General features: G+C 32.1%; 1 protein-coding gene across 1 annotated transcript; it reads right to left on the bottom strand.

Moving 5' to 3' along the window:
- Nucleotides 1–12,750, bottom strand: LOC127703093 (TNF receptor-associated factor 3-like). Its single transcript, XM_052207515.1, has 9 exons — nucleotides 12,712–12,750; nucleotides 8,811–9,049; nucleotides 8,053–8,157; nucleotides 7,542–7,715; nucleotides 6,791–6,871; nucleotides 4,889–4,963; nucleotides 2,827–2,946; nucleotides 1,111–1,203; nucleotides 1–409 (listed from the first exon to the last, which is right to left on the bottom strand). Exons 2-9 carry the CDS (start codon nucleotides 9,039–9,041, stop codon nucleotides 254–256), a joined length of 1,035 nt encoding a protein of 344 aa, XP_052063475.1. The 5' UTR covers nucleotides 9,042–9,049; nucleotides 12,712–12,750; the 3' UTR covers nucleotides 1–253.
- Between the last annotated feature and the right edge of the window lie 1,907 nt (nucleotides 12,751–14,657).

Raw genomic sequence — 14,657 nt, 5'->3', positions numbered from 1 at the left:
AAATTCAATATTTTAATATAAATATAAATATAACTGAGTAACTAATTATATTTTTTTTACATTCATTCAGATAATGGAAAATATAACAGTTTACATTTCTTGTTTTATTAAATCATTATAATAAAAAAATAACGTTAGAACATGACATTGTTATTTTTTAAAGAAAAAAATCTTCTAAAAGTCAAATGAGATGTATCTTAAGCTTTATTCGCAGTTAGTTGACTTTTTACACATTATATCTGTCTTTTTCTTCTTAACTGCTAGATGAATTATGACGAGATCTTGGCTTTGGCGGTTTAGTACGTGGAACAAACATACATGTTGGTATTGATGATTGTTGCTTCTCAACCAAGGTTGATAATGCTGTAGGAAGACTCCTCGATTGACGAAGAGCAATATCTGCAAAATTCTACAAAAGAATTTTTAAAACGATTTAAAAACATATTCAATATCAACACTGTGCAAGACTTATTAAAAACTTTATAATCAATCATAAAAACATATAATGTTCGTGTCTAACAATCAACAAAAACAAAGAAAAGACCTTTTAAATTAATTAAGAATGAATACATGTATAACGAAGGGCCTTCTTTCCTGTGTTTTAATTAGTGTGAAAAGTAACCAATTATTTTCACCATATTAATACTAATAGGATTTAAAATGATTTTTTTCTTTTGCTACCGACATAAATACATTACTATGTAGAATATAAATAACGTGATTGCCAATGAGACAGTTATCCACCAGACATCAAAGGATAAGGATGTAAGCAAACACAGGGCAATGTACAGTCTTCAACAATGAGCAAAACCCATACCGTATATAATAGTAGGCAATGATGTGCAAAACTGTACAATTTTCCCCTTTTTAACGATGATCCTAAAAAGATACGGCAATTATAATTGTGATAAAGTTCTTCTATATTATTATTGCAGGTTAGTGACTGATGAATCAAGAGATGAATACAAGCCGAATTGGACAAGTGTCATGCACTGTCATAAAGAAATTTTTTTGTTAAAAGGTTTCCTCTTTATTCAGATGAGGCACCTTAACAAGTTGTAATAAAATTGGCGTATGTAATGATCTTATACAAAAATACAGCTTTCATACCTTTGGTATCCCGAGGAAGGTTTTGACTTGTTTGACTTCTTCTGTCAGTATATTAACTGTATGTCGTAAACACTGATTTTCTTTAGCTATTCCCTATAATTGAGGAAAACGAATTTTTATTTACGATTCATATAAATATTTGATATAGGTTTACCGTTACATAATAGCAAAAACAATATCCTTTTAGATGACAGAACATCCGAAATGTGATGTAAACGGCATTAGTTGTAATTTATCTGTTAATTTTGCTAGTTTGCTATACTACATGGAAAAATGATGACATACAATTTACATAATTTTCATCACAAAACATTGTAAATTACCTGACAGATGAGAGTTGACAATAAATACCTTGAATGTCGCATATTCAATTTTTCTTTCCCATTGTGACGCAGTGGAAGCATTGAAAGCATTTAATAGTTTTAAGTATGTATACTTGGTCGATTTTTTGTGAGGTATCCTTGCGATGTATCTTTTTGTATCTGTTGGTACAACACACGCTTTACATATCCTGAGAACCTGAAAAATGTGGGTGACCAGTTCTGCAGTCATCTTATAAAAGAACCAGAAAATAAACTTTAAACTTGAGGACATACTGGTTGAAAAGTACTCATAGTGCGCGACACGGTGATTACCTAACCCCTAGTTTGTAAAATTGAACATGTTAACAACTATAAATATCTGGGTTCACATTTTTGTGCTTCTTGTACCTTCTCTTTGGGTCAAAACGAATTATACCAAACGTCATTTAAAGCATTTTTTAAATAATGCAGGTACTGTTTTCCCCCACAAACCGCATGTAAAGATTGTAGGCATACACATGGAGTTCGGGAGGTTTCCTCTTCATTTTATCATTGTTAAATGCTTTTTTTTTTATTTTGGCATGGATTATACATGATCTATAACATAAACTTATTATTAATTCACCGTTCATAAATTATGAAATTATAAAGATAATAACATTGACGGTACCAATTTTACTGCACTAAATGAGCATTTCGACAATAGATGTCTCTTTAGTGATGCTCGAGGCCAAAATTTTTGAAAATCCAAAACTTACTTTAAAATATAGGTTTCAACTACCTCAGACAATGAAAGTTAACCTTAAAGGATTTTTTACTATTAATCTGTTTAGGTCCTTATTTTGTCCTATAGCTAATATGTATCCGTGGCTTCCAAATGTTAAGGTGTGAGCGTTTCTGGTGAAGGTTAATCCAGAAAAGCGTTTTGGATGCACGATTTGTTTTTAAAAGTGGTAATTTCTATCATAAATTTAGAATCTTCTTTTCTATAACTTCAGACGCATACATTTTATGAAAGGAAATGTTCAACAACTGACAAACATCATGGTTTGTTTCAGTTGAAATACTTAAATGTCTTGAATTTTCAACACAATCTTAACGTTGGGAACGGTGGTTTTTAAACAAATGATGAGTAAACTTGCATATTCACATTACTTAAGTGAATTGATAGCAACTATTGGAATGTTCTGTTGGAAAACTAATCCTGAACATATACTTAATTAAGAATTAATCTAAAATTTATGTTGGAATGTTATTCCCCGATTGTATCACCAGCCAAGTAGCCAATATTTCGGTTTTTGACTTTCAAATATGTTGGCCTTGAGCTTCACTGAAGAGACAATAATTGTCAAAATGCTCACCTTGTGCCAACAAAATTGTACCTTTAATGTTATTTCTATCTATCTCCACTGACCTTCATTTCAATTCTGGTCTTTTCTTTTTCTTGCAAGAGGTTTTTCACTACAATCACACTCATTTCTAGATGTTTATGCGGAAATATTTCCTCGTGATCTTTGTGTTCGGCTGTTTTACCCTGAATACAATAATTAAGGGTTTCCTCAATTAGTTGTAGGTAATTTTCTCCAAGATAGATACACCTATTCAATACTATTAAAATCAATAATAAAAGAAACAAAAGAACAGCGTTCATATATCACCTACCGTAGCACATATCTAATCTGTCAAAGAGAAATAACTCAAACTCTTTTTGTCTGTTCTTTTAAACTTTTTTAAGCTTACCACAAATCGGCGACTGGGGGAAACAAGTAATTGGTCTGCGCTAATTATCGAACTCATCTAAGATATTGCGGATATAAACCTTTAGTCTTTGTCTAAAATTTCATCCCAAAATTCCCAAACGTAAGGGTTTCCATCCAAACCTATGAAAGGATAGATAGCTACTCTGGATGATGTAAACACATGTTTATTGTTGACCTCTAGTATAGGTATTTTTGTTTAATCTTGTCATTTGCTTGCTGTCTCATTGACGTATACCCCACATATCCTTCGATTCATATTTTTAAGTCACTTGTGATGCTAATATCCACATCAAAGTTTTGCACATATTTTAGAAAACAGCAAATAGGAAAAAAATGCTACTTATACTTTTCAAATCTACAGTATATAGCACAAAGATATTGAATGAAGTGACAAATTAAAACAAACAATTATTACCCTAAATTTCAAAAACATGGACATTGTTTTGATTTTGCAAATATATCAATAAGTGTAGTATTTTGGCATTCAATTGCATATTTACAAATGTTCAAAGTTGTTCTTTGCTACTCAGAGCAAAATCTTGAATACAAAATTCTCAAAAATTGTAAAAAAAATCTTTTTTACCTGTTTTTAAAATTACTTCATACTTTTCTACACCTGATTCATCTCTCAGTTTGGGAAAGTATTTCAGTAGATACTGTATTTTTGTCCAATCAGTGTTCAGATACATTGATTTAAGTAGGGTACACAAAAGAGCAACCTAAATTCCGAAATGTAAGTACTGTCATACCACCTATACGATTTTGACTATTCCGTAACTTAATGCTCTTCAATATTTATCATTAAGGCTTCTAAAACATTTCGTCCTTGGGTTTTCCAAAGTACGTGTTCTGCGCACTGGTATCGATATTCAACGTGTATATTAGAAAATGTACGTCTTGAAGAAAAGTAAAACTGCCCATAGACCATATATTACATGTATAATTCTGATGTTTTATATGCCATTTATCTATTCGATTATGTTATAAGTAACTGGAAACTAATATGTGCAGCTGTTTGCTGAAAGTCAGAAAGTACAAAATTGTTTTTTGACACTTAATCGCGTTTCAAAATCGTATGATTTGATAGAAAGAACTACATACAATATAAGTGAAAAGGAAAATCTTATTTTAAAAATCAATTTGATAATCTGTCATCAAGGAATACTACCATTTACGGGAAAGGTTTATTTTCATTTTGGTTTTCACAACGTAATAAGAATTCTTTGAATATTCAGAAAAACTTTCTGAGACTGTTCACACTTTAAATTTGTTTTTAACGTGGCACTATTGCAATTCCTCTGGCTTATTCTAGCACCATAAGGTCTTTTGGAGTTCGTGTGATTTTCTCCGTGGATTTATGAGATTTAAAAATTGATAGACTACTGGTGCTCTAAATTTTAGCTTATTACCATTTCAAAATAGGAATCTCACGTACATATCAGACAAACTATTTTTAAATATTTATATTTATATTTCAGCTACATAGAAAAATAATTTCAACGATTTATCATAAAAGCAACAGCGGTCACTTGTGAATATTTTTCGGTAATATAAATTCGATATAATGAATATCAGATTAGCACGGTTTCATGAAAAGTATACTTTAAATTTCTAGATTAATCAAATCTGATTTGTGAAAATGATACATTATATCCAAAATGTCATCAACTGCACATTTTTCATAATAATTGTAGCAGTAAAATAAATGGTACTTACCTTGAAGGCGCAGCCAAAAATCTGATATTGACAAGGAAGTAGTCTGTTGCAGCATTCTTTCATATGCTGTGTCATCTATATCCACAAACACAACGAATAGAATACAGCATTGCAAATGATGAAAGGATACAGATGTCATTGAAGATAATAATATGAGTGTGTTTTTTTCATTCTACATTGTTTATTTGATTCTCGGTAAATCAAAAATCATTAAAAAATTGTAGTCTTTAATAAAGGATATATTTTCTTGCAACAACAAAAAATTTCCAAAAAAGACCTAGATGACGTTGCAAACATAACAGATTTTTAGCATTTAAGGAACTTTTAGCATGTGTTTTCTATAACAACGGTCAGACATGATTAAATATAAATGTCACCGTGTAGGATTGCTTTGGAGATTAAGCATAGGGCTCGCATAATTGCTAAGTATAATTGTTATTTTAAGAATAATGAAATGTAAAAATTAAAGCTCTTCATGTTGGTATGTATTTGTTGTGGTATTTACATTTAAAATGCAGAAATTGGAATTGACACAGTACGGTTAAAAAATAACAACGAATGCGTCCGTTCAATCATTTTTCTGGACCTATGCAGGCATTTGTCACATTTATGTATATATATGTCAACAACGATGTTTAATCAAGAAAAGACTGAATGTCGAAAATTTCGTTGTGATTTACTCTATAACTTAGGTGCTGCTGGCGAACTTTCATGTTACCGGGGATATAATTCAACGTCTTAACTACATTACAATAATAACAAACACAAAGCAATGCATTTAGCCGTGCAGACTAACAGAGCCGGCGTTTAACGTATATTTTATATTATAAATACATATATGAAATACAAATACATTCCAAATTGAGGTACACAGAAAGAATAAACGTCTAAAGAATGTCTACTATGAAGCAATAATAGCCCATATCTCTATGTATGTATGTAAATATATATCCGTCTTTAACGTTACCTCGCCGCCCAGGAAAAACCACAAAAACTTTACTAAAGAAAATTGATATGGAAACCTGTGTTACGGAGCAAGTGCAAGGCACGCCTCAGGACATTGATGCCGAACTTCATCAAAAAAACAAATTAACATATAATATCAAATATTATGAAACATTGAAGTTTAGTGTTGAACGTCTGCGGCTAGAATGATTTTCAAACACAAGAAAATAAAAAACCCGCTTTCACCTCATTAACATAAGAATACTTATTGACAATCCAAATGATTGGTCCACGTAACCACGTGTACAACTACACATAACAAAAAACCGCCAAAAACATACCGTTATTAAAAAACGTTCCTTTTAGACAACATTTTTCCGCTATACTCAGAAACGCGGGAAAATACATTTGTAGTCAGTGCTAGACAGCAGTGACTTTTATTTCATATTAATTATGATACATCTCGGTTGAAAAATATATGTAAGGGGACAAAAACAATAAATTCAGAATAAGAAAGACCTAACAAAGACCTTTTGTTCTTTCATTTGATCGTATGAACTAAGTAATAAGATGATACAACAAAACATCGTCGTACAAGAGCAGTGCATAAAAAACTGTTATGAAACATCTTATATAGTCATCTTATTTGATTTCTCTAGACACTAAGGAAAACAAAGATATTCGTATATGAAAAACAAATAGCCAGTCTCCATATGCATACATGAACCCCTGTTTCACAATCAAACTCGCTTGCAACATGTGCAAAGGTTTCCTGGAATAAAAAAGCAGGTGAATATACTTACCTGATTCGTCAAGGTTTTCATTCTAAAAAGTGTTTTTAAATTAAAACATAAGTTTACAATTTGCATAATTATTATTGTGTTTGTTCCTTAAATTCTGTAAAAGGAAATAATTTCAAGCGGATGCAAGCTTATTGTTATGCATATCACTACTTACTTTGCTTCTCTTTAAAGATTGTATTCCGCATCCATACGGGCAAGATAAGGATATTTCTGTGCATATATTTCCATGATGTTCCTTTAGAAAAGATAATATGCTTTCCAAAACTGACATTTGAATATAATAACATATCTGTGGGTTGCATGAATTATTTCGATTAAAATAGGACAAACACGGTCATTTAACAAATCTGGAGCGAAGATAAGTGTTCCGTGTGTGTGGCTATTAAATTAACCATCTCTCCCCTTTTTGAAAGATTAAGATAAACATTTCCAATAAATCTATGGATTGCATGAATTTTTTCTTAAGTAAAAATGTGTTTTAAAGTTATAATTCTCAATCCTAAATTTGAAACTTTTAATCTACAATTTTTATTCGTTGGCTACTTTTACCATCTAATTCATAGTTGCTCTTCAGCTGTTTCGGTTCTTACACATTCTTGGCTTGCAAATATTTGGCTTTGTGCGTTCCTGATGAAGGTAAATCCACATATGCGCTTCGGGCGCATGACATTTATAACGTGTTATTTCTATTTTTTTAACATGTTATATTAGATTAGTTACGTCTTTACAAAGGATTTGTAGGGATAGTCCTAATGTTAACTTTTTACAATGCCACACAGGAAACGGGAAACCGTCATAAACGATTGATATACAGTTCCAGTACCAGTGTAAATATCATTTGACAAGAATAGTCTACCTCGTTTGCAAGCAAGTCTTGTGATGCAATATATCCATACAATACTAACCTTGATCTGGCCTCTGGAAACTGATAATTTACAGAAGGCACATACAACGGGAGCTTGAACACAAGATGTAGAAATATGATCCTGGAGGTCCTTGTAACGTATGCTTCCATCACATCCTTTATCTTTAAATGTACAGTTAACAAGCCTCCACTCACAATCTGACAACAAGTGTCTCTGTTAAATGTCAAAATATATAGTAGTCAACCTTTTAACGATTTGACGAAAAGAAAAGGAATAATTAGGTTTTTTTACTGGATCTGCAGTATCTGTTAACTATCTATCCATAAGATTACCCATGGAAAATGTACACTTTGAAATGTTTCATCTAAAACTAATTTTTCTAACAAACTTTCCGAGAAGGTGTAAATTTCTGAAGAACTAAATGTTATTATTGTTCTTTTTTTCCTCTTTAGTTATGTCATATGAAAATAATGAAACTAGTAAAGATGTAGTTCAAAATAGATAATGACTTTTATATTTCTTCAGTTGAAGTTTACGTCTAGAAGCTTACTTCGATTTGCTTAAGTTTTGAAGTGTATGCACAGCCATTTTCCATTTCTGGGCAATAAACAGTAGCAGACAAAATATCTCTTCTCAAACCATAATCTTGATGAATCTAATAAAAACAAAAAGACCAAGTATAGTGAATATTTGTGTTATTTCTGTCCGACAGTATTCTAAAGCCAACCTTCGACATATTTGTATTTATCTTTATCACGTAATATCTTCATTGTTTGAAAATATAGCATGACGAATTTGAAGATCCTTTGTTAGTTTTTGCAATTCTATTAGAGTTCCAATTGATTAATTGAGATAATGTATTTAACTTATACTGTTTTTGTCTGAACTTCTTGTTACCAGTGAAACCCTTAAAAACGGAGCAAAAATAAAATTACTTTCTTGTAGGTCTATCTACATCCTTTAATCAATTTCCATTTAATTTCATGCATACATATGATTGAATTTTTTACAATTTTATAGATTTTTGTAGAAAGATGTAGGGCAAATTTCAATTGATGTCTATTCTATGTCTGTGTAAAGAAATATAGCATGTACATTTCAGGATCATGATGCATTACTAATGGAATTCGTCCATGACTACCTAAGACACACTATTCCCTCTTTTTAAGCCATGTGTTCATTTATAACAAGAGCCCTTTTCGTAACCATTTTTGTTCGATTGTGATAATTTTAAATGCCAAATGATAGTTATTGTACTTACTAGTCCCAGGCACAATTAATGATTTCAATCTTAAATAAAATGTTTACCTCTGATTCTGCGAACGTTTCATTGCAGCTATCTGGATTCATCGGACAATACCCGTGACCATCAGAATCAAAAAGGGTATTGATACAACCATCACATACGCAATGTCCACAAGGAAGCTGCATTGGTCTTCGTAAAACACATTCACATACTGGACAAAAGAATCGGTCCTCCTTCAGAACGAACTCAATTTTTTGTTTTGGCAAAGTCAAAGCTAAATCCAGGCTTGCCATAATTAAACCTAAAAGTATATAAAAGAGAGGCGAAATATACCGGAGCATTCAAACTTATTAGTGGAAGATAAACTAACAACGCAATGGTTAAAACGAAAATCGACAAAAAGACAAACAACGGTCTACAAAACACAACATTGAAAACTAAAGACTGAGCAACATGAACCCAATCCAAATCCGGAAGTAATCTCAGGTGCTCCGGAAGGGTAACCAGCTCCAGCACCACATGTGGCTTCCGTTGTGTTGCGTCCTGTTGCTCATGTTGGTATAAAGTCGGTGTTAAGTCTATTTCGGTGATGTCATATTTGAGGGAAACAGGACTGGACTGTGGTTACGACAATTGGAACAAATGCATCGTCGTCTGTGAAACAGATATTCAAAGACGGTCAACCAACTCGTAATGGTGTCGGTAAATTGTCATCACTTTGAAACCTTGGTTTACAATAGCTTCCTTGTAAACAGAAATCAGATATTAAGGAAATCATAATACGAAACGCAAGCTCTGAAATATCGTATCAACTCGGAGATAGATACTCCATATTAGGAGCTGCTGGAATGCTGCTACATAAAAATGGGAAGTTCAAAATTGAAAAGCTGAAATCATCTCTCTTGTCTTAAAGCTTAGTTCTCAACAGACCCTCATTGTCAATTTCTAGATGTAAGTCAAATATGAGACAGACTTACCTGTATCTGTGGTTTTCTTTATTTTAGGATCGATTGGACAGATTGGTTCAACATAGTCACCAAAACTTGAATAATTTCGTGAGTGGACGTCATTTATATTGCGAAATGTGGAGTTAAACGATAATACTAGCTTCTCTTCATTCTTTTAATAAGCTCCTATATGAAGTCTGCCTCATGTAAATATAGGAACAAGTTATGGAGAAGACTTCATAAGTCTGTTTGTGATTATGTTTAAACTAAACAAGTCGGCAGGAATGGGAGCATAGTTGTTTCCAATAGGAATGTCGATTCTTTGTTGAAAAACACGTACGTAACAAATATTTAGTCAACCAAGAAATCTAGCATCTTGATTATGTTAGTTTCAGAGAAAATTTTTTAATCAGAGTTGTTTTACAAAGTATGAATTTACAAGATATGTGTATGCACTTTCGATATATTTTTTTATGAAACAAAGTTGGACCAATTTTTTTTTTTTCATCAAAGTTTGAAATGGGGAATACTTGTGTAAAGGGTAGAAAAGTATAATGTTGTTATACTATTGCAAGAGGAAAGAGATTAAGATTGTATGGACCCAACAGATCGCTGGAATGTTTTAGTATCTACATCCGATTCAAACCATTCATTGCGTAGGTAGCTTTACAATAACTCTCAAGCCAGACTTCGATTGAGGAGAAAATTGATGTTCATATTTTGGAAAGAGGTTTCGTGGCGCACTTGGCAGACCTGCAATATAACGTTGTTTGAAGGGACACATGTAATTTAGGTATCCAATAAAGTGAAGGAAGATCCAGATTTTCATCTTTGATTGTAATTGCGAAGGAACATTGAACCGACCTATTATTAGTCAAAATTTTCTTTTTGGTAAGCGTCGTCAAGTAAATTGTCAATACATAATTCCTTTAGCAAGCAGTTTATGTAATGTGATTTATATTTTCTTACACATGTATATTCCGCAAAAAAAAACACATTTTGATGGGAGAGAATTTTTTCATTATATCGAGTTATTTCCTTTTAATACAAAAACTATACTTCATCCTAGTTTATGCAAAGTTTTTTTTTATTATTTTCAAATATAGTGATGATGTCCTAACATTTCGAACCCATATTTCAGTGAGTGCTTGCATCTCAAATATCCTAGTGCATCTACTTTACTATTTTATATTGTGATTAATGATACTTTTCAAACTAGAAGGTCTGCTTCATATCTTGATATGTCCTTGATATTGACACAGATGGACGACATCAAACAAGAATCTATGACAAACGTGATGATTTTAATTTTCCAATTTCCAACTTCCCATTTATCAACAGTAACATACCCTCTGCTCAATCGTAGTATGACCACGGTTCCAACAGATAAGTTAGGAAGAACGACTGATATCGGCACTACATAGTTTATATTGTCACCGTTGCGACATGGTTGACCAAACACTATGTGTTTTTGTCTCAACTCACAAGAGACATGTTATCGCGGTCATAGATCTGTCTATACATGTACTGGAATAATAGTCGAACCTGTATAGTTACCGATTGTGTCATATCCTGCGTGTGACACATTGACTGAGTGTGGATTCGCATAACGGATGGTTCGTGCAGAGATCGAGACGCTAACCCTGTCGACGCTCCAGGTCTCGCTCCTTTGGGATTCACTTAGTTTCTTTTTATTTTTTTAATTTGAGTTGTATCTTCTTACTGGACTAATGGGATTTGAACATTGGTTAACTACTATTGATCATTCATGATTCCAAGAATATATCATGCGTCGTCGCCGCTGATAACTCCTGGTCAGCGCAATGATCATATATAAGACATGGTCATATCTATACTAATATGTGTCATATATAACTCAGGTAAGGGGCCCGACTTTTTTCTTGATTTTGGTTCTTAGACAGACGTAAAATGGGTAAAATCCATATCCTGTTTAATACAGTGCTTAATTTACAGCATCGATCTATGCATTGCGATGTGACTGCTAAAACACATTCTTATCATAATACACAAACATAAAAACACACAGAGTCCTAAAAAGATAATTTAACCAAGCATAATGTAGTACTCAAAAAACCAATTACTGATCATTTAATAAATCGTGGTTTATCTGATAATTAAAAATGCAATTGCACAAGAAGATGAAGATCAGGCGCAGTTGCACTATAAAGTTCATGCAAAGCTATTTTGTAATATGAATGGTAATTTTTCCTTTGATATTCGAGAGTTGAATGCTATAATTCAAAGAGATGTGCATTATAAAACTCTTTCTTTTATATTATAGCACTAGTATGTGTCCTCGTTCACCACTTGTTATAGTCATAGCAAAGAATGAGAGGAGTTTAGACCTGTCCAATTCATTAAATTCGATCTGATAATTTGTTATTACGATGTTTGGGTCCGCGTTTTGAAGACATATTACACAATTCAATATTTCGATGAAAAGAACATAATTAAAACTAAATTATTAATTTCTTGCGTCCGATATGCGCTTTTCTGGATTATCTTCATCGGGAACGCTCTAACCCAAACATTTGAAAGCCAATTGTACAATGTGACTTTATGCATGTAACATAACGGTAGTATGCAAAATGTTGATTGTTTTTTTTTTCTCGTTTTTTGTTGTTGGATTTTTTTGGGGTTTTTTTGGGGGGAGGGGGGGTGTAAATGACCTCATTTAAACAAGTTTATATGTACGCTAGGGTTCTTGTGTTTAAAATAAAATAAAACATATCTTAGTGTGTCGTATTCAAGAGAAAAGTATGTTTGCCCTTCATATTCCCTGATACAAGCCTATAGGCGGCAATGTTAACGTTTTGTTTACAAACTTTAAAACATATATAATTCTATTTTTAACTCCAAACAGAAATGCTTCTACCCATAAAATACACAGACAAATTATATTTTAAGTTAATCGCACAAGGTCAATGATAGAGATATGATATAATTTTAAGGTAAATTGAGTTGAAACAATTGTGCTTTTTGATTGAAAACTTACTATTTTTCTTTGTCAATTGACGACAGTAAATCTAATGGCGGCCTGCTATAAATAGATACAGGAATTTTTGTAATGTATAAATACCAGGAAAATGGTTTTCCTGATAATATGCCGGTACAGCACGGAAAGCTATGGAAAAATGATTGTCACTATTTAAAAAAAGTTGCATAACAGTGTTGTTTTCAATTAATTATTTTGTACATCTGAGTTAAACCCAAACTTTCCTGAATATAGATCATATAGTCATCAAAATATAAAATATAAAAGTATATGCAAAGTGATATGGTGTTGCATGGCTGTTTCCAAGAATGTTCTTGCAGTGTCCAAATTTTTTTTATTTGTTTTCTATAATCGAATAAAAAATCAAAATCTTCATCACCAGATATATTCAAATCAATGCTAAAGTGAAACGAAAAGAAAAGAAAAAGACGGGATATGCAAATGAGTCATGTTAGTGTTCAGTTTGCAATACTTCACGAAATAAAACAGTAATAAAATTGAGAATGGAAATTATAGTAAATATGACATATTACTAAAACGATTTGTACATCCATTGTATGCTAAAAACTTACAAACTATGTCAGTATCAAGGAGGTATAATTTCATTGATTTTGATTATGATTCGAAGAAAAATTAAATATCCTATATAACCCCGAAAAAAGCGATCAAAATGTGATATAGCAATAATCTCGTGTGTTTTATTGGGTTTTATCAGAATGGAAATATAATAAATCAAACTCGAGTATCTTCTTGTTTTCAGTTTTTTTCTTAATCCCGTGGAGTTCAACTTTTTATTGTATAATTTTAGAGTTCTTTCTTTGGCTCTCGAATTCGTTTACCAATGTTTTCTATTCTATTTGGGTTTTTTTCTTCTGTCATTGTGACCTATTTACATCAATGGTAGTCTTTTCCTCGACAGAGTAGTAAATCTACACCGTTTACATTAGACTGAAATCAGAGACATATATATACATATAATGGTTCACATAAAAGAAATGTTTAATATGACAATTTCTTTACAGCTTAAAACTTTCCTTTAATTTTAGCATCCAATTAACCTTGATTTATGGCCATGGGTTATGTGACCTTAATCTTAAGGAAAATGGTCAGTCTCTTTTAGGTCCATATGTACATAAATGTGTATGTATGGGTGTGACTGAGTTTTATGTCTGTTTGTTTTGCTCACACATTAATTGTTGTCAATAGAAAGGAATTCTATATGACTGTCATACAAGTGAGAGGTTTAGCTAGCTATAAAACCAGGACTAATCCACTATTTTCTACTTTAAAAAATGCCTGTACCAAGTCAGGTATATGACAGTTGTTTTCCATTCGTTTGATGTGTTTGAGCTTTCGATTTTGCCATTTGATAAGGGACTTTTCCTTGGAGTTCGGTATTTTTGTTATTTTATTTTTAGCTGTGGATGATTTTGGTTCTCTAAAACATCCCTCGACCTTTTTAATTCTGTTCTGGCTCTCTGTGAGAAGATTTTCATAATAATGCCTCATACTCCTGTTCTTGTGGCCATGTCCTTCAATAGTTTTTCTTTAATTCTGGTAATTGTTTCTTTATCCGGTGCTGCACATTCTCAATCATATCAATATATTTTTTTTTATATGGATGCCATACTGAGCTTTAAAACTCTAAATGTGTTCTTACAAGTGTCTTGTAAAGTTGTAAAAAGGTATCTGTATCTAAATATTGGAATGTCCTTCTCAGTAGTGCAAACATTGAATTTGCCTTATTTACCTTTTCGCTGATATGTTTTTCGAAATTTAATTCAGAGTAAATCTCCAATGTCTTTTTCTTCAGTAGCTCTTTGTAATATTGTAGACTTCAGTGTTTACTTTGAGTATGGGTCCGGTTCCGGTTTACCAATATATTTGCACTTGGCAAGGTGAAGTTTTAATGGGTATCACTCAATTGCGATAATTATTAGGGGACT

The sequence above is a fragment of the Mytilus californianus genome, unplaced genomic scaffold (genome assembly GCF_021869535.1).
Source record: "Mytilus californianus isolate M0D057914Y unplaced genomic scaffold, xbMytCali1.0.p SCAF_5, whole genome shotgun sequence".
Lineage (NCBI taxonomy): Eukaryota > Metazoa > Mollusca > Bivalvia > Mytilida > Mytilidae > Mytilus > Mytilus californianus.
This window is presented reverse-complemented; position numbering and strand designations above follow the sequence as displayed.